The following is a 19,851-nucleotide window of genomic DNA, read 5'->3' on the forward strand; positions in this document are numbered from 1 at the left end:
ACAAGCAAAGGGAGAGAGAATGTTCTACCATTAGCTAAAACATTTGGTTCCTCTCCAAAGGACAAACGAAGATCATTGGCAGACATGGGTTAGAAGTAGGGTGCTGAGCATATATTAAATCTTCAAGTTACTCAATTTTTATGCAGACTTTCATTTTCACTGGTGATTACAAGGCTTATCTGTGTGGAGACATTACTTGGAGAAAGCTGGTACATGGCTGTGCCCAAGAAGTTCATAAATTCATAAATACCCCTGGATCAGACAAAGACACTTTACAGGCAATTCAAGTCAAACATTACTTCAGCAAATAAGTGTTTACTGAGTAACTGCTCAGTGCTCAGCAGGGTTTATCCTTCATTACACAATATAACTTCTCTGTGAGCCAAAGACACATGTCCATTTTTTTCTAAAGGCAGAATGGAGAGATAATGGCAGTTTGGCCAAATTTTAGCTGCCTTGTCCATCCCTGTTCCTGCACTGATCCATGCTGCCAAGGTCCATGTGCTTTCCAGATGCTTTTCTTCTCTTGATGTAAGTAATTTTGAGTTGGCACCAGCTGGAAAATCCTTGCATGCTTCACTTGACTAGCTGTCAGTCCAGTTCCAAAACCAGATGGAGGGGTGGGGAGGGTGAGGGATGAAGGGATAGAGGGAGACTGGGAAGGAGAGAGAGAGGGAAGGAGGTGGGTTTGAGTCTTAACCATGACTTTTTAAAAAGGAACTAACACGCTGTTCTCCAGATGCTCAATTTTGTAGGGGATGGGGCCCCAGAGAAGTGCTCAAACATTTATTAAAAAGAGCATTATTAAGTATCTCATTGTGGTTGGATGATGCATTTCCCTCATTTATATGTCTCCTTTTCTCTTTAACCAGAAGTTATCAGTAAACAGTTAATGGATGAATAAAAGAATAAATAAATGTCCAAAGGCAACCTGAGTGTTTAAGTGCTGGCTCACAGGAACTAATGATTCATGACACCTGGTGAAAGGAAACAAAGGCACCAAGAAAAAACTCCAGGACTCTCAGCACAAGAGTGATGCTCTCCCCAAAAAGATGCTGTTGACCGAGGGACAACCTGCAAATTTACAACATTTAAAAAGTGTGGTATAAACAATAGAATCTACTGTTAACAATAAAGCCTTTGTGATGACCTAGAACACAGAAATTTAACCAGCTTCCTTTTTAGGAGTAGTTCAGTCTTGTTTACCACACACTCAAAAAATCCATTATCTTATTAGAAGAGATAAAAAATAAATAACAATGTAAGAAATAGAAGGAAAAAGGGCAATGGATAGAAAGGAAGGGAGGAGGATGGGGGGAGGGAAGGTAGACAAGAATGAGAAAGAAAGAGAAATAGCTAGTTTCTTCCTTCAGAGGCCATCTGGGGGTTCAGAGTCATGAAATATGGAGGATGTCTCTGCTGAGGAGATGGCATTATTCTCAAACTAATGTCACGTATAAGACATCAATTTTCTGCTAGTGCTGCTGAGGAAGGATGAAGAGCTTTCTACTACCTGAGGCAGCTCAGTGGTGATGAAGAGCCTACAGTCTGTTTTGCCAGTTTATTTCAGAAGTGGAAAAAGAATAAAGTAAACAACAAAATGTATGTGCCTCCTTAGTCCGCAGCTGAAATATCAAGCTCCAGTGGGAGAGAATAATACAACATCATTCCCTCAAGTGTTTTGTTTTCACATATGTGTTTCTCTGCTCCAGAAGAGTTGATATTTAGAAGAAAATGCAACCTTATACAATACACCTAATGTGTATTGCCATATCTGTGTTTGCCTTAAAATTCTTCAGTACAGACAGTGTGTGTTAAAGTTAAGTCTCAGGCATTTGTTGTCCTAAGCAGAAATCCAGCCATAGGAGTGGTAAGTTAGCTAGCTAGTTAGTAGCTAACTGGGAAGCTCACATCCACAGGAGGCAACTTCATATGCACCAGAGGCTTGTGAAATTAGCATAAAGAATATTGAAAATGAGCTCTCACTGATGAAGTTAATTGCACTCTTGAAATGTGCATGAGCTAAAATAAAACACTTTCAAGATACTCCCCAGCCTAGAACAGGAATCTGAAAGGCCTGTTGACCTGTGCCACCTGGAGCGGTCCCATACCTAGCTAGAAGTTCAAAAGACTACCGTGACGTCAGCTCACCAGGTAATAGAATCCTGCATCTGGGAAATCAGTGTGCCTGCCTCAGGTAAGCCTACCATAGAACATGTGGCTGAAGCTGAGGAGCTAGGACCTCCTTGCGCTTAGCAGCAGGAGGTATGAACCAGCCTGGCCCTGCCTGGTAATAAATGTTAACAAATGTCTGTATGTGACTCAGAATTTTACCTGAGAGTTTCTTTTATAGTAACCTGATTGTGAGGTGGTGAGAAAGTAACTAACCTCATCCACCAGAAAGTTATTGGCAGTTCCTATCATCTACCAAAAATAACTTAACAATTGTGCATTCCCAAAATGGCCTCGATCACTTTGCAACACATAAGTAATTAAGTTTAATAAGTAGAGCTGCCACTGCTTTCCAATTTGTCTTTCAAATGTTGAACAGTATAGCTCAAATGATAGCCCCTTGGGCATCCGCCCCACCAAGTGTGGGTTTTGGGTGACAATTCTAGCTGCTAATTACAAAGACTACCACTGCTTGTGACTTTGGCCTGATGGTCACGATGACTGTCAAACAGGCTGCTTGACACTACACTGACAAGCTGGTTCCCAGCTATGAATGCTGTTTTCAGCTTTTAAACATTTGCTTTGGTTTCCTATTTTGCATTTTTTATATGCCCACTAAGTCTACATATTAATAGTCTAAGATATTAATGTGGAATGTTAATATACTGAGGAAGATTACTGCACATTTTAGACAAAATTTTTCTTGTAAAGTGAGCATTGATTTCTAGGAATGTCAAACATGGAATCAGAAATTTAACATTAAACCAGGTGCACATTAAAAAAAAAAATTATATACCATGATCAAGTGGGATTTATCCCAGGTATGCATAAGAAAAAAAAAACCATATGATCATCTCAATTGATGCAGAAAAGTTATTTGATATAATTCAGCACCCTTTTCCTGATAAAAACAAGACAGCAATTCATTTACAATAGTAACTAAAGGAATCAAATATCCAGAAATAAATTTAACCAAGGTTGTAAAGGACTTCTACATGGAAAACTATAAAAATTGCTGAAGGAAATTAAAAGAGGCCTAAATAAATAGAAGGACATTCCATGTTCATAAATTGGAAGACTAAATATTGTTAAGATGTCAATTCCACTAAAAGTGATTTACAGATTCAATGCAATTCCAATCAAAATTCCAACAGACTTCTTTGCAGATATGAAAAAACCAATCACCTTCACATGGAAGGGTAAATGGCCAGAATAGCTAAAATAATCTTGAAAAAAGAAGAAATGAGCAGACTCATACTTCCTGATTTTAAAACTTATTACAGAGCTACAGTTATCAAAACAGTGTGTTACTGACACAGGAACAGACGTATAGACCAATTGCATCAAATTGAGATTTCAGAAATAAACCCTCACACCTTCAGCCAATTGATAATCTTTGACAACGGTACCAAGTCCATTAAGCTGGGAAAGAATAGCCTCTTCAACAAATGGTGCTGGGAGAACTGGAACATGTACAAAAATTAACTTAAAATGGATCAAATAACTAACTATAAGAACTGATACCATAAAACTCCTAGAAGAAAACATAAGGGAACATCTCCAGGACCCTGTGTTAGGCAGTGGTTTCTTAGACTCTACACCAAAAGCACAAAAAGCAAAAGAAAAATAAATGGGACTTTCTCAAAATTAAAAATTTTTGTACATCAAAGAACTTCATCAAGAGAGTAACAAGACAACCTACAGAGTGGAAGAAAATATTTGGAAGCCATATATCTCATAAGAGTTTAATATCCAGAGTATATAAAGAACTCCCACAATTCAACAATAAAAAGACAAATGATCTGATTTAAAAATGAGAAAAAGAAGAGAGTAGACATTTCTCCAAAGGAGATGTACAAATGGCCAATAAATACATAAAAGGATGTTCAATGTCATTAGCCATCAGGAAACGCAAATCAAACCCATGATGAGATACCACCTCACACGCATTAGTATGGCTACTATTTAAAAAAAAAAAAAGGAGAATAGAAGATGTGGAGAAACGGAAACACTTGTATGTTGTTGGTGGGAATGTAAAATGTAGAAAATGGTTTGGCAATTCCTCAGAAGGTTAAGAAATAGTATTACCATATAACCTGGCACTCCTACTTCTAGATATATACCCAAAAATTGAGAGCAGGTTGTCAACTAGATATTTGCACACTGATGTTCATAGCGGCATTATTAAAAATTGTCAAAAAGTGGAAGCTTTTGGCTTCATAAAATGGAATGAAGTTCTGATGCATACTACAACATGAATAAACATTGAAGACATCATATTGAGTAAAATAAGCCAGACACAAAAGTACAAAAACTATATGATCTCACTTATACAAAATAAGCAGCTTATACAAATTCATAGTCAGAAAATAGAGTGCAGGTTACCAGAGACAGGGTGGGGGAGGGGTGTGGGGGGTTAATGTTTAATTGGTATGGAGTTTCTTTTGGGGGTGAGGGAAAAGTTTTGGCAATCAATGATGGAGATAGAGGTAAAATTTTGTGAATGTAATTAACATCATTGAATTATAGATTTGAAAAGAGATAAAAAGGGAAATTTTAGGTTGTATGTAAGTTACCACACCCACCCACAAACAGAACTGTACAGCAAAGTGGGCCAAAGTTATAGCTTAGTTAATTATAATAATATTGTTTCATCAATTGTGACAAAATTACCACACTAATGCAAAATGTTAATAATAGGGAAAACTGTGTATGTGATAGAGGGTGTATATGGGAACTCTGTACTTTCTACATGATTTTTCAGTAAACCTACAAATGCTCTGTGCCAGTTTGGATGTCTTATGGCCCCCCAAATGCCATTATCTTTGATGCAATCTTGTGGGGACAGATTGATTAATCTTTTTGATTAGGGTGTGACCTTTTGATTGGTTGTTTCCATAGATATATGACCCACCCAACTGTGGGTGATGACTTTAATTGGATAATTTCCATGGAGGTGTGACCCCACCCATTCAGGGTGGGTCTGAATTAAATCACTGGAGCCATATAAATGAGCTGAAAAACAGAAGGAACACTAGCGCAGCTGTGAGTGACATTTTAGAGAGCAACTGAGAGTAACATTTTGAAGAGGAGCTGCAGCTAAGAGAGGGCAAAATGTCCCAAGAGCAACATTTTGGAGAACGGCATTTTGAAAAGCAACCTGGGAGCAAGCAGTCACCAGCCATGTGTCTTCCGAGTTAACAGAGGTTTTCCAGACACCAATTGCCTTTCTCCAGTGAAGGTACCCTATTGGGTATGCCTTACCTTGGGCAATTTATGGCCTTAAGACCGTAACTTTGTAACCAAATAAACCCCCTTTATAAAAACCAATCCATTTCTGGTGTTTTGCAAAATGGCAGCATTAGCAAACCGGAATATGCTCTAACAAAAAAGAAAGCATTAAGCCAAGTGGCACATATTAAGTATAGACGTATGTTCAACATAGCTCTTGTGTTCAGCAAATACATTGTTGGTGAGCTGAGTCTGAATTGTAACTTTGGAATAGACGAAGAGTATTTGATTCAACATTTACAAGGTTTGGTGATTGCAAATTGGTTCATCACAACTAACATTTTTTAAGTATATTTCCTCAGAGGCTCTCAAAACATTTTACCAAAAGTTTTCACTTCTTAATTTTTAAAGCATTGATGTGCACACTTAATAGATGAGTAAACTAAAGAACAAAAATGCCTATGTCCAGTCCTCCAATAGGATATGAACAGACAAAGACCAAATGCTAATTGTAGCAATTTGAGCATATCTTTTTTAGAATCCAAATTATACAGGTATGTGTTCTAAAAAATTAAATAGAGCTAAAAGGATTATAAATAAGAATAGCAGTTACTTGCCCCACCCTTGCCCACACCTAGTCCTACTCTCCAGTAGAACCCAATACCAATTCTTTTAACTATTTTTTCTAATATTCACCTCTACATTTAAAAATAATATATGCATTTTGCTATTTCTTAGTTTATGGACTTTACATAGTAATCTACTGCCTTCCAATTATGGAAGTTGTAGGTTCTATCTGACTCTTGAGCCCACTGACAAGATCAAATTTACACAAAGAGGTCAGAATATGAAGAGGAAAGGAAACTTGAAGAGAATTCTTTGAAGGAATTGATGCTGTGACAACCAGCCCTTTTCCCCCACAAAGGTAATGTTCTAGTTTGCTAATGCTACCAGAATGCAAAACACCAGAAATGGATTGGCTTTTATAAAGGGGGTTTATTTGGTTACAGAGTTACAGTCTTAAGGCCATATAGTGTCCAAGGTAAGTCATCAACAATTTGATACATTCACTGAAGGATGGCCAATGGTGTCCAGAAAACCTCTGTTAGCTGGAAAGGCATGTGGCTGGTGTCTGCTCCAAAGTTCTAGTTTCAAAAGGGCTTTCTCCCAGGATTCTAGGCTTCAGCATCTCTCCAAAATGTCACTCTCAGTTGCTCTTGGGGCATTTGCTCTCTCTTAGCTTCTCTGAAGCAAAAGTCTGCTTTCAAATGCCATCTCCAAAATGTCTCTGTAAACTGCGGTTCCTCTCTCAGCTCCTGTGCATTCTCTGAAGTGTCCCTCTTGGCTCTAGCAAGCTTGTTCCTTGTGTCTGAGCTTATATAGTGCTCCAGAAATCTAATTCAGACTCACCCTGAATGGGCAGGGCAACATCTCCATGGAAATTATCCAACCAAAGGTCTTGTTGCTTGAATCACATCTCCATGGAAACACCCAAAGGATTCCAAAATCTAATCAACACCAATACTTCTGCCCACACAAGTCTGAATCAAAGATAATGGCATCTGGGGGGACATAGTACATCAAAACCAGCACAGGTAGGAAGCCATGTTGGTTTCAACTTTCCCTCAAGTAGAAAGACAATGGGCTTCAAAGTGACCATCAGAGGGGTTCACTATGTGGTCCCTGCAGTGAAACATAGTAGAGGCAGTTCTAACTCCTGTCTAGGAAATCTGGAAGTGGGGGGAAGAAAGAGAGAGAGAGAGAGAGAAAGGCCAACAGACTGCTTTGTGGCAGGGCAGAGAGACAGCTGATGGTGTCTTAATGAGAACCTATGCTATGCTCTCCTCCAACAGGGGTGAAAGGTCTGTGAGACTCAGGGACCAGCTGTAGACTCTATGGTAGGTAGGTGGACACATTCTAAGGTGATTGTCAGTGAGTCAGGCCCTTGTACAATCCCTTCCCCATGAGTGGGAGCAAAACCTATGACTTGCTTCTAGGCAATAGAATATGGCAAAGTGATGGAAGGTCCTCCCTTGACTAGGTTATGTAGTGTGTCAAAGTATGAAGTGTCACTCCCTTGATTAGGTTGTATTATGTGCCAAAGGTGATGCGATAACCAGTCCCCTGATCACATTATGTTAATAAGACTCCATCCTGGCAGACTGTATCCAGAGTTTCTTCTTCTGTCTTTGAAAGAAAACTTCCATGTTGTGAGAAAGACGGTGAGAGAGACATGGCAAGGAACTGTAGGTGACCTCTAAGTGCTGAGGGGAAAGAAAATGGGGACCTCAGTCCCACACCCACACGGAACTGAATCTGCTAATAACCTCATGAGCTTGGAGGAAGATCCTGAGCCCTAGAAAGTAACAAAGCCCACCTGACACCTTGATTGCAGTGTTGTGAAACTCCGAATGAAGAAGCTAAGCCATGCCCAGACCTCTCCACAGAAACTGACATAATAAATGAGTGTTAAGCCACTAAGTTTGTGGCCATTTGTTAAACAGCAGTAGAAAACTAATGCAGTAGAAATGTTGCTTTGAGGTCATTTTAGAAGGGATCCTGCCCAGGGCACAAGGGAATCTCCAAAATGGGAACCTGTGTGGAGCCGGGCATCTAAAACCAGAAAGTGATTAAGGATTGGGAGTGGTCAGCCAAAGGATAATGTGCAGAGCCCATTATGTCACAGGTTTGACAGAAAGACACTTGATGGTGGAAGTTGCCAAAGAACTCACCCCAGAGAACTCACAGGTCAGGGGAGGAGTCAGGTTAATTGTCAGCTAAGTCCAGAGAGCTCCATGCCACCAACCGTCAGCAAGAATTTCCTGCTCTCTAACCCAGTGGTGTGCTGGTAAACTGGCTCTACATAAAGGAGGAAAAAGCCCTGAGTTGCAGCATTTGCCAATTTTTGTAGTCTAGATATGCCCAGCAAGATTGATTTCAAACTACCAACAATCCGCTCGTTAACATTCCTCATACTTAGCAATTGGCTCTCCGGAGCCGGTGCTCCAGCACACCTTGAACAGAATATCAGGCAGCCTGGGGGAGAAGGTGAGTGGAGGGAGAGAGCAGAAGCCTAACCCTTCATTTGTAGGTCTTCAATGAGGGAAGAGGAAGAGAAGACGCTTAACCTTGAATGGAGACTGGAGTGTTGATTAATACCTTGGACAAGACATTTATAGAGTTGAGATCAGTGTTTGTGATTTAAGAGGATCTAGAACAATCTATTACACAAGAGTGAGAGAAAGGTCATGGGATCTGCCCAAGTTTATACACACACATGGACAAACACACATATAAATACAATGCGGTAAGAAAATAAATTTAATTTTGTCTGTAGATTAACCAAGACAGAGATAAAAATTGCAGATCTATGACTTTTTTTTCTTTACTACTTTTTAATACCCCCCACCTCTTTCTCAAAAATGCCTTTATAAGTAAGGTACCCTTGCACATTCCAAATTTATAAACAGATGAATGAGTGCTTAAACGATTAAATGGAGTCGCTTCCTAATGTGTTTCTCCATTTGAAAGTGCTGTCTCTGTCTCCCGGGAAGCCCCACCGTGTTGGCGCTGCCTCTCCAGTCAAGACATTCATGAAGGCACACTATTGTGAGGAATCTCAGGAGAATGCCAGGAAAAAACAAAAAAAAATTTAAAAGCAGTGAGAACTGAGTGGCTTTGCATACCTAAATGGACCTGAGAGCTAATGGGAAGAGACATGAATATTTGCTTCAGGAAACTCACAGGGTGCAGAAGAGGAAAGAAACTTAAACCTTGGGTGGAGTTAGACCTCTAGGGTCAAGATGAATCTGTCTGCATCATTTCCACTCAGAAGCTTCTGATGAGTCATATGGGAGCAGTTTATGCAGTTGCTATGGGTTACCCTCTTTTTAGAACATTCTCCATGGGACTGAGGCCCTGAAATTTGCCTTCACATAGACCGAGTTCATTTTGATTTCTGTATCAAACAGTTAGACATGAGCAGCACATGCTAGCTGTTATTTGTACCAACTTAGCGCATTATTAGGGTACTTCTCAAACTGAAGTCTTGCCTCCACTGAGTGTGTGCAAGTGAAACTCTAGCAAATAAATTCTGTTTAGTGAGAAGATACTTATATGTTCATAGAATTTTGGGACTATCTCACTCGCAGATAGTGATCTTAATTCTCACTTCATTGATTGAAGCAATCAGAAGAGAATTTCCACAGACTTCTATCAAAGTATCTACCCACATTCTTTGCTTTCCCACATCTTCCCTAGATGAAATTTCCATTCTCTTATGTAAGTCAGCCCTTCTTCTTCCTCTTGCATATTAGATTCCATCCCTCTTGCCTAAGCAAAGATATCAATTCATCAACTTTCCCTAATATCTCCTACATCATTACTTTTTTACTGTCTGCTAGACCATTTCTATCAGGATTCAAACGTGCCCTTATTTCTTCCATCTTAAAATGAAACACACACACAAAAAAAACTTGTTTAATACTTTACTTCTACTACCAACTACTGCCTCATTTCTTTTCTCCCTTTTGCAGCTAGACATCTGGCTGCATTTAGTTCCTTTCTTCCTTCTCTGTCTTAAATCCACTCCAATCAGGCTTTTGCCCCACTACTCCACTGACAGTATACTTGAGAAAGTCACCAGTTATGTCCATGTTACTAAATCCAATGGTAAATTCTCACTGATCATCTTATTTGATCTATCAGCTCAGCATGAGACATGGTTGATCACTCACTCCTCTTTATACAGTTTCTTTATGTGGTTTCCAAAACAACACACTTGGTTTTCCTTCTTCACTGATCATTCCTTGATTGGGTATTCTACTTTTCCTTGATGACTTAATGTGGGAAAGTCCCTAAGTTCAGTCCTTAACCTCTTTCTCTGTCTACGCACACTCCCTTGGTGATCCTGGTCAAGTCTCCAGGCCTTACTCATCATTTATGTGCTGATGACTCCCAAATTTACATCTCCAATGCAGACCTCTCTCCCAAATTCTAGACTTATATACCCAACTACCTCCTCCACATCTCCATGTGATGTCTAACCTCTCAAGTTTAACAGATCCAAAATTGGATTCAGTTGAGGGCAACTCAGATCAAAAACCTTGGGGTCATCCTTGATTCCTCTCTTTCTCCACACTCCACATGCAACCAGTCAGGAGATCATGCTGGCTTTACCATCGAAATATGTCAAGACTCTGACCACCTCTCCCTACTCCCGCTGCTCCCAGGATGGTCCCTCTCACAGTCCTCTCTCATCTGGATTACTGTTAGAGCCTCCTACATAGTTTCTTTACATCTGCTATTGCCCCCTAGTGTCTTTTGCAACACAACAGCCAAAGTAATTCACCTGACACTTAAGCTCTTTTATGTCATTCCTTTACTCAAAACCCTCAGTGGTCCACATCGTCTGCTAGACAATTGTCACAAGTGAGCCTGCTGCAGGCTTTTCGGCAAGGGGAGGCTAGCTTCCTCAGTCAGGAGAGAAAAGACTACTGTCAAAGCAAGAGGAAATTAGTGGTTCAAGTTCTTTAGCTTCACTGGAATTCACCTGTATGTTACTATCTCAATTTTCAGGGTCTTTCAAGTTAAAAGACCATGAGAGGTTTCAAATTCAATTTACCTTGGAATTCAGATAAATTGGGTTTGGTGTTCAGTGATCTTGACCCTGCTGCTATAGGAGATAAAAGGTTTTTTTTTAAGAGTACGGCCATAGACAGTTTCTGGTTCCTAACCCAGACCATGACCTGAGAATTTAAAGCCCTGAAATTATAATTGTCTTTCCGTACCATTTCCAGCATACATAGAAGCAAACAGCCAGCCACTATATGTTGCTTATTTTCACTAAAATATTCTATGGCAACAACTGCTTGCTCACCCAAAGCCAGTGTCTACAGATGATAATTTAAATTACTGTTTCCCACTACAAACAGGGTAATGAATGTCTTTAAGTCTAATAAGTTAACGTATACCAGATTCCTATCCCTATACTCTGTTCCCCAGGAACTGCACTTGCATACCAATAATTGTATCAGTAATAGTTCAATCAGAGAAGTAACCTCTATGATCATTTTGGAATATGAAATTTATTATAGGAATCAGACTTTACACAACTGTAAAGGAGCTGGGGAAGGAAGGTCCTGCCAAGATAGCTGGAGAAGTAGAGAGGAGATACTGTCAGGTCCTCCTGAAGCATTGGTACAAGTGGACAAGTTGGAGCTTGCATGAGAATCTGGGAAGCCAGACATGTCCAGCTGCTCTTGAAAGTGTGCAGGGTGCTATAGAGAAGTCTATGGAAGACTTTTACTATTGTACATGGTGCTGGGCCTGTGGGTGCTACTGGTCACCAGGGCCATCAGCCAGGAAGAGGAGCTGAACACATGGCAGGAGAGACTGGGAACAAGCTGGAAGCTTCCAGCATATCTGTGTCAGTCTCTCACTGAATCTAGCCACAATGAGCTTCAGAGAGTAACGGCTGCTACTTCACATCCATGTTTCAAATAGCACAAATTTCTCTTTGGCAAACTCTGACCTAGAACCAAATAGGAAGGAAGAATCTGGGAAATGCAGCTCCAGTTTAACCAAGTTGACACAATATAAATTGCCACAGGATCTACCTATACGTTTTTCTATTATTGACACATTTTGGGTAATTTACATTTTCAAAGAACATCATCTATTTCATCTAGATTTTTCAAAAACTTTATTCAAGTAAATGTACACATTGTATTTTTGTTCCTACAATTAAAAAAATACTTCTTAATCTACAGTCATAACCCCATTTTAATTTTTAATGTTGTATTTGTGTCTTCTCTTTCTATACTTAAGTTGCCCAGATTTGAGTATTCTATCAGTTTTTCAAAAAAAATCTACTTTGCATTTTATTTCTATGTTCTTATTTTTTGTGGAGAGCCGTCTCCCGGGACGGGCATAGCGCATGCGCTGTAAACCTGCTCCAAAGTCCCCCCGCCCATCGAGTGGTGCCAAGATGGCGCCCACATCCTGCTTCCGGCTTCTGATGTATGTAACCACCCGCTGTATTCACCAATCATGCTTGTGTGCGTGGCGTTAGCCCATTGGATACACGCAAGGTTTATAAGAAAGTTCCCGGGCAAAGCTCGGGGAGACAGCCCACAAGGAGCCGCGCCTGACGGCCGCATCGAGGTTGTTCTCCCCCGAGGCGTCTTGCCCCGGGCGGAACCTGTAAAGAGGATGATTGCCTAGTCCCATTAAAAGTTTATCTGCTTTACCACCGCGAGTCCTGAGTGATCACAAGTGCTCCGGGTAAGACGTTGTCCGCACCCTCTCTCCCCTTATTTCTCTGGTCCCCATCGCCGGCCGACCGAGGACTCGAGGCGGGGCGGAGAGAGCGCCGGACAAGTGGTGGCCCGTACGGGGCACTTCGAACCCGCAACCTCATTTGCGTTCCCCTCGACCCGACGGAGACGTGCTCCCGGGATCCGTGGTTTGACCTCCGCGACTGATCACCGCGAGAAGGTAAGCACCCCCTTTTTCCGTGCGAGGACTAGGGCCCGTGGGCGTTCAGGTAGCCCCGGGGACTCGGAAGAGCTCTCCGAGTGATTACAAGATAGTGCCGACTGCAAGCATGGGGCAGTCTGAAAGCTCACCCCTATTAACCCCCTTAAAGACCCTTTTGAAGCAGCGGGGCTGGCGGCGATCGGCACAGCCATGCCGGCCGCGCGCGTGGAGTACATCGCGCCCTGGTGGGTCGTGTGGCTGCACCGCGTCCCCCACCTCAGCCTGCGCCTGCAGCCAGTGAACAGCACCTTCAACCCCCGCGACGAGAGCTACCAGGAGTCGCTGCTACTCCTGGGGCTGGTGGCCGCTGTCTGCCTGGGGCTGAACCTCGTCTTCCTCACGGCCTACCTAGTCTGGCTGTGCTGCGGGCGGCGGGACGGGGCAGCGCAGACCAAACAGCACAGCTCCTGCTGCGTCACCTGGGTGGCCGTGGTGGCCGGGCTCATCTGCTGCGCTGCGGTGGGCGTTGGTTTCTATGGAAACAGCGAGACCAATGATGGGGTGTACCAGCTGATCTACTCCTTGGACAACGCGAACCACACCTTCTCCGGGATCGATGCCCTGGTTTCCGGAACCACCCAGCAGATGAAGGTGGAACTCGAGCAGCACCTGGCCCGGCTCAGTGAGATCTTGGCTGCCCGGGGAGACTACCTGCAGACCCTGAAGTTCGTGCAGCAGATGGCGGCCAGCATCAGGGCCCAGCTCTCACGACTGCCGGTGTGGACGGACGTCACCGCAGAGCTGACCGAGGTGGCCGGCCAGACCAGCTATGTGGAGTACTACAGGTGGCTCTCCTACCTCCTGCTCTTCATCCTGGACCTGGTCATCTGCCTGGTCACCTGCCTGGGACTGGCCAAGCACTCTAAGTGTCTGCTCGCCTTGATGCTGTGCTGCGGGGTGCTGGCCCTGATTCTCAGCTGGGCTTCCCTGGCTGCAGACACCGCCGCCGCCGTGGGCACCAGTGACTTCTGCGTGGCTCCTGACACCTTCATCCTGAACATCACACAGGGCCAGGTTAGAACAGAGGTGACCCGCTACTACCTGTACTGCAGCCAGAGTGCAAGCAGCCCCTTCCAACAGGTGCTGACTGTCTTCCAGCGCTCACTGACCACCATGCAGATCCAGATTGGGGGGCTGCTGCAGTTTGCCGTGCCCCACTTCCCCTCGGCAGAGGGAGATCTGCTCGAGATCCAGCTGCTGCTGAACTCATCTGAGGCCGGCCTTCACCAGCTGACGGCCATGCTGGATTGTCGGGGGCTGCACAAGGACTCTACCTCGGCCTCTTCTCCCTCCTGGCTCTCCTGGCCTAATCTGACGAACTGGGTTCTCCTTGCTGTGGGGTTGTTAGTAGGTTTGATCATTGTTAAGAGCTTGCTGGAGCGTCTGTTTCAAAAACAGCAGCAATTGCGCGTTACCGCCATGATGGCCATGTCCTCTGCCTGTAACCCTCCTGATGACTATAGCCCCTCTGCCCAGCACCCATCCCAACCACTCGAAGCGGGGCATTCGAGGGTAAGGTTTGCGGCTATGCATATGGAAAAATCCCGTTTATAAACATTCGGTACCAGTGGTCATAATTTTTGTCTCAGGTAGGTCCCTAAGGCAGAGTCATAGTTGTGGCCAGACTTGACTCTAGCCAATGCATAGGGACGCCTAGTGACGCCTTCGACTCTGGTTAATGCTATCCCTGCCCCCGCCTTTGTCCCCCAGTTGCAAGGCAAAGCACTGCAGGGAGAGTCATGTTGTTTCCAGTTCACGGACTCTCCTGTCTCCATATGAGGTGAGCATTCTGGTCGGTGCTAGAGGCTCCGCCGCTAAATGGCTGAGACCTAGTCCAGACTCCCCAAAGCACCGGAACAAATTGTGAGCCATCTGGGTTCACGGGAGCACACTCATCACTGGGGACACTGGGTCGATATAAATAATAAAGGGGGAGATGTGGAGAGCCGTCTCCCGGGACGGGCATAGCGCATGCGCTGTAAACCTGCTCCAAAGTCCCCCCGCCCATCGAGTGGTGCCAAGATGGCGCCCACATCCTGCTTCCGGCTTCTGATGTATGTAACCACCCGCTGTATTCACCAATCATGCTTGTGTGCGTGGCGTTAGCCCATTGGATACACGCAAGGTTTATAAGAAAGTTCCCGGGCAAAGCTCGGGGAGACAGCCCACAAGGAGCCGCGCCTGACGGCCGCATCGAGGTTGTTCTCCCCCGAGGCGTCTTGCCCCGGGCGGAACCTGTAAAGAGGATGATTGCCTAGTCCCATTAAAAGTTTATCTGCTTTACCACCGCGAGTCCTGAGTGATCACAAGTGCTCCGGGTAAGACATTGTCCGCACCCTCTCTCCCCTTATTTCTCTGGTCCCCATCGCCGGCCGACCGAGGACTCGAGGCGGGGCGGAGAGAGCGCCGGACAATTTTTGTTTTATATTTAATTAATGTATGCCTTTGTGTTTGTTGATCTATTCCTTTCTCTGAGCTTAATTCATCACTTTTTTCTTGCTTCTAGATTTAAAATTTTAGCTCTTTTCAGCCTTTCTGACTTTTAACAAATTTATTTAAGCTATAAATATTCTTTGTTACTGCTTCTGGATACATATTGACAGTATCACATAGGTTTTGATAAGCAGCATTTTTGTTACTAATTTTTCCATAGTTTGTAACTTTGGCTTTAATATCCTTGTTAAACTAAGAGTTGTTTAAAAGAATACTTCCATCTACTTTTTTTTTTTTTTAATGAATTCAATGACCCTTTATTAAGTGTGTCTGGTATGTGATAGGCATTATCTTAGGTGCCTTCCAATCCTATAGTAAAATCTTTCATGGAGAGAAACATTCATGGGCTCAGAAGTAGCATTTTAGCCCTGGAAGGACCAAGGGGCTCCTACTCCACCTTTTAGAGGTTGTGGCTCCGGAGGAAGTTATTTAATTTCACTGATTCAGCCTACCTGATGAAGTAGGTTTAAGGGTGAAATGAGCAATGCTAGTAAAACGCTTAGCAGATGCTCAGCATGGAGGTAAATCTCAATAAACATTAAAGAGAGCAAAATTAGCTTGAGTCCTTGCAGTTCTAGGATTAAAACCATTTCTATTAAGATACAGAGCTAACCTCCCACCCCACCATTTACTTTGATCCTTGTGCTTGCCTCTACTTTAAAAAAACGATTATTTTCTTGTTAGTTTCTCCTTTTGTTGCACTGTTGTGAGATAATGCGCTATATATGGTTTCTTCTTTCTTGAATGTTTTGAGATTTTATCTGTGGCCTAGTACATGGACAATGTCTTTAACTGTTTCCTATGTGTTTGAAAAGCAAATGCATTCTCTACATTTAGGGCTGGCTAATATGTTAATTTTGATTTTCAAATTTCCTCTAGCTTTACATACTTCGTGTTGACTTGATTTTTCCCCATTTCTAGCAAAGATGTATTAAAGTTTATGCTTGCGGATTTGTAACAACAGCAAATCCCTGTAGTGGCTCTGGTTGCACGCAGATGGAAAATCCAAGTTCTTACAGTGGCTGCAAAGCCCAGCTACCTCAGTTACTTCTCTGCTCCTTTCCTTCTCTCCTCCTCACTCAGTGCTCCCCGGGCTCCTGCCAGAGACCCCCTCACTGTTCCTCAAACACGACCATTGCTCAAACTGTTCCCCCAGGATCCACTTGGTTAACTCCCTCACTTCCTCCAAATTTTTGCTCAAATCTCACGTTTTCACCCTTTTTAATATGCAACTGCCCACACCATCCACAATTGGGAGTTCCTCCCCTCTCTTACCTGCTCTACTTTTTTTCTTTTCTGTATCGTTATCACTCTCTAACATACTATATAATGTATTTATTTTGTTTATTTATTCATTTTTAACTGCCTTCTCTACTTGAATATAAACTCCATGAGAGACAAAAGTTTGTCTGCTTTGTTCACCAGTGTTTGTCATAAACCTAGAACTGTGCCTGGCACCTGTAAGGAACTGGTACATTTGACAAACGAATGACCCGTAACTTACACGGAAGCTTCAGTCTGCGTCATGGTGGCAGACTGAGTCATGTACCCCAGAAAAAAATAAATTCTTAATCCATTTCTGTAGGTGTGAACCCATTGTAAATAGAGCCTTGTGAAGATGTTATTTTTAGTGAAGGTGTGGCGGACTGAGTCAGGATGGGTCTTAATCTTTCTACTGGAGGTCTTACAAAGAGAAAGCCACGGAGAACAGCTAGAAGGGAGAAGTCGGCGGGAACCAGAAAGAGAAATGAGAGGACATCACCATGTGAGGGGAACCCAAAGAGTGCCAGTTTGCCAGAGAGAAAACAAGCCTTCCCGCCTCTGAGGCTGTGAGACAACAAAGTCCTGTTGGTTAAGCAAACCCATTGTGTAGCATTTGTCCTAGCAGCCAGGAAACTGAGACAGCCATCCCTTCAGGGAATGTTCATTGTCTTCTAGAGTTTTCTCCAGTCTATTCTGAGAGAAATAAATGAGTTCTTTATTATTAACAGATCTTATGTGATTTAGATCACAGTGCATCTATTTTTGAGTTGTTTGATTTAAAAGTATAATTTAGGTAATAAAAAATCATGCTGTTGTTTCTCAGAAGACTCCCTGTGGTCAGTGTTTCCTGATACTTTTCAGCTCACTGTCCTAATTGAGAATCACTAGAAAAATGTACATGTATATATTTTCCTTTAATCTTAGAGAGTCTGAGGGACCCCTGACACTTTGTGTATTTCTAGGAATGGATCTCAGCAAGAAGCTTCATGCACACATACACTTACAGAGATGTATGAACACACTTGGGATTTAATTAGTGTGGCCTCTCTGATTTCAATCTTTTGCTCCCAGTGCACTTCTTAAAAGCTTTTTCCCATATCTTACCAAGTTGGAGTTTTTTTTTCCTCCTGTTTATTGAAATAACTTAAGTGTTTCAATTTCGTAAGAAATTTGCAAGAACAGGAGACCATATGAAAATCCTGCTGGAAATATACCATGTGTGAATTTTTACCTCAAAGTAAATGGAATGCAAAATATGAAGATGTGGAAATAATTCCCTGGCCCATAAATATTTAATAAACTTTGAGTTTATTGTTGTCAAGTAGCAAACTTATAATATACTGACTTTAGAAATAAAATACTCAGGTTCCATGCAATTCTTTGTGTGAAAAGATACTTGACATAATTATATTCCTCATACTCAGAATCATCTATGTCTTATTAATTAGTAAAATTTTGATTATAATTGTAAAAGACAATTCTAGCTAACTATGGTCTCTGAGAAATTGTCACCATAAAACATTCAAAAGGCTATCTGGGGGATATCTCATATGCCACCTCTGTTTGTCCTATAGACAGGTGGTTTGCAACACCTGGAGGTATGAAAATCTCATGTGGCACTTTACAATAACGCAGCTCCCCTAGCCTCATGAAAGTCCTATCAAATCAGAACATCATAGGTGGGGCCCAGGAAGGTATATTTCCAAAAACTTCCAGGTGAGTTTTTCAATATAGGTTAAGAGCAGTGTACAAGCAGTGGAAAGCCATGGCTGTGTTTTTGGTGGGGTTTTTTTTTAGTTTTTATTTTGGAATATATTAGATTTATATAAAAGTTACTAAGTTAGTACAGAGAATTCCCATATACCCTTCATGCTATTTCCCTAATCTGGAACATTTGTGAAAAGTAAGAAATGAACACTTATATATTACCATTAACTAAGCTACAGACTACAGCCTTCATTTGGGTTCCACCAGTTTTTCCACTGATGTCCTTTTTCTGCCCCAGGGTATCACACCACATGTAGTCAACATGCCTCCTTGCTCTCCTCTAATCTGTGAAGGTTTCTTTGTCTTTCTTTTTTTCTCATGGCCTTGACATTTTTAAAGAGTACTAGTCAGGAACTTTATAGAACATCCATAAATCTCAGTTTGTCTGATGCTTTCTCATGATTAGACTGGGATTATGAATGTTGGGGACAAATACCACAGAGGTGAAGTGGCTCTCCTCATATGGCATCAGGGGACATGATGTCAGAATGACTTATCACTGGTGATGTCAACCTTGATCACTTGGTTAAGGTGGTGTCTGCCAGGTTTCTCCACGTAAAGGGATAACTTTTCCTTTTTCTTCTAACTACAATTCATTAGACTAGAATCACAGGTATAACCTACACCGAGGCGGAGAGGTATTAAATTCATCTCCCAGAGTGGGAGTGGAGGAGTATTTACGTATATTATTTGGAATTCCTCTGGAAGGAAGATTTGTCTCTTCCCCCCACTTTATTTATTCAATCATTTGTTTATATGAGTACAGGGTAAGGGGCATTTATTTTATTCTTTGGATTGTAATGCAACACTATCATTATTTATTTTATTGCTCCAATTGTTCCAGCTTTGCCATTTCAAGCTCTATCAAGTTAGCTCCTGTGTCCTTTTGACATACCTATTTATTTATTTATTTATTTTGTTTATTTATTTATAAGCATTTTCTTCCTTCCTCACACTATAAGATTCTCCCGGCTCATCTTGTATTTTCCCTGACCCAGCCCTAGAATCAGCTATTTCTTCAAAGACCCTTGGATTTTTTCTTACAGAATGCTATTTAAAAACCAAGACCTGGACACTGAATATACTCATTGCTAATGGGATATCACTGTTTCTAGGCTTTCTCGGTGGGCATAGCTAGGAAATAAATGTCTATATACTAATGCACATATACACACATACCTAAAATTATTCTGTATCTCTCTATATAGATACAGATATAGATATAGATAAATATATAGATATAGATCTATAGATATAGTTACAGCTATAGATATATATAGATACAGATATAACTAAACACAAGTTTACATTAATGTCTCCAGCTCTAATCCAGCATCACAGGATTTATTCTAGCCTCCCCCAGATGCTTATTTATAACTTTTGTCT

The 19,851-nt window shown here is 42.0% G+C and overlaps 1 protein-coding gene across 1 annotated transcript; it reads left to right on the top strand.

The window, feature by feature from the left end:
* The first annotated feature begins 12,838 nt into the window (after window positions 1-12,838).
* On the top strand, window positions 12,839-15,488 carry LOC119540533 (protein tweety homolog 2-like). Its single transcript, XM_037844637.1, has 3 exons — window positions 12,839-12,900; window positions 13,052-14,372; window positions 15,449-15,488. Exons 2-3 carry the CDS (start codon window positions 13,093-13,095, stop codon window positions 15,486-15,488), a joined length of 1,320 nt encoding a protein of 439 aa, XP_037700565.1. The 5' UTR covers window positions 12,839-12,900; window positions 13,052-13,092.
* The last annotated feature ends 4,363 nt before the right edge of the window (window positions 15,489-19,851 follow it).

This window comes from Choloepus didactylus, chromosome 7, assembly GCF_015220235.1.
Source record: "Choloepus didactylus isolate mChoDid1 chromosome 7, mChoDid1.pri, whole genome shotgun sequence".
Classification (NCBI taxonomy): domain Eukaryota; kingdom Metazoa; phylum Chordata; class Mammalia; order Pilosa; family Megalonychidae; genus Choloepus; species Choloepus didactylus.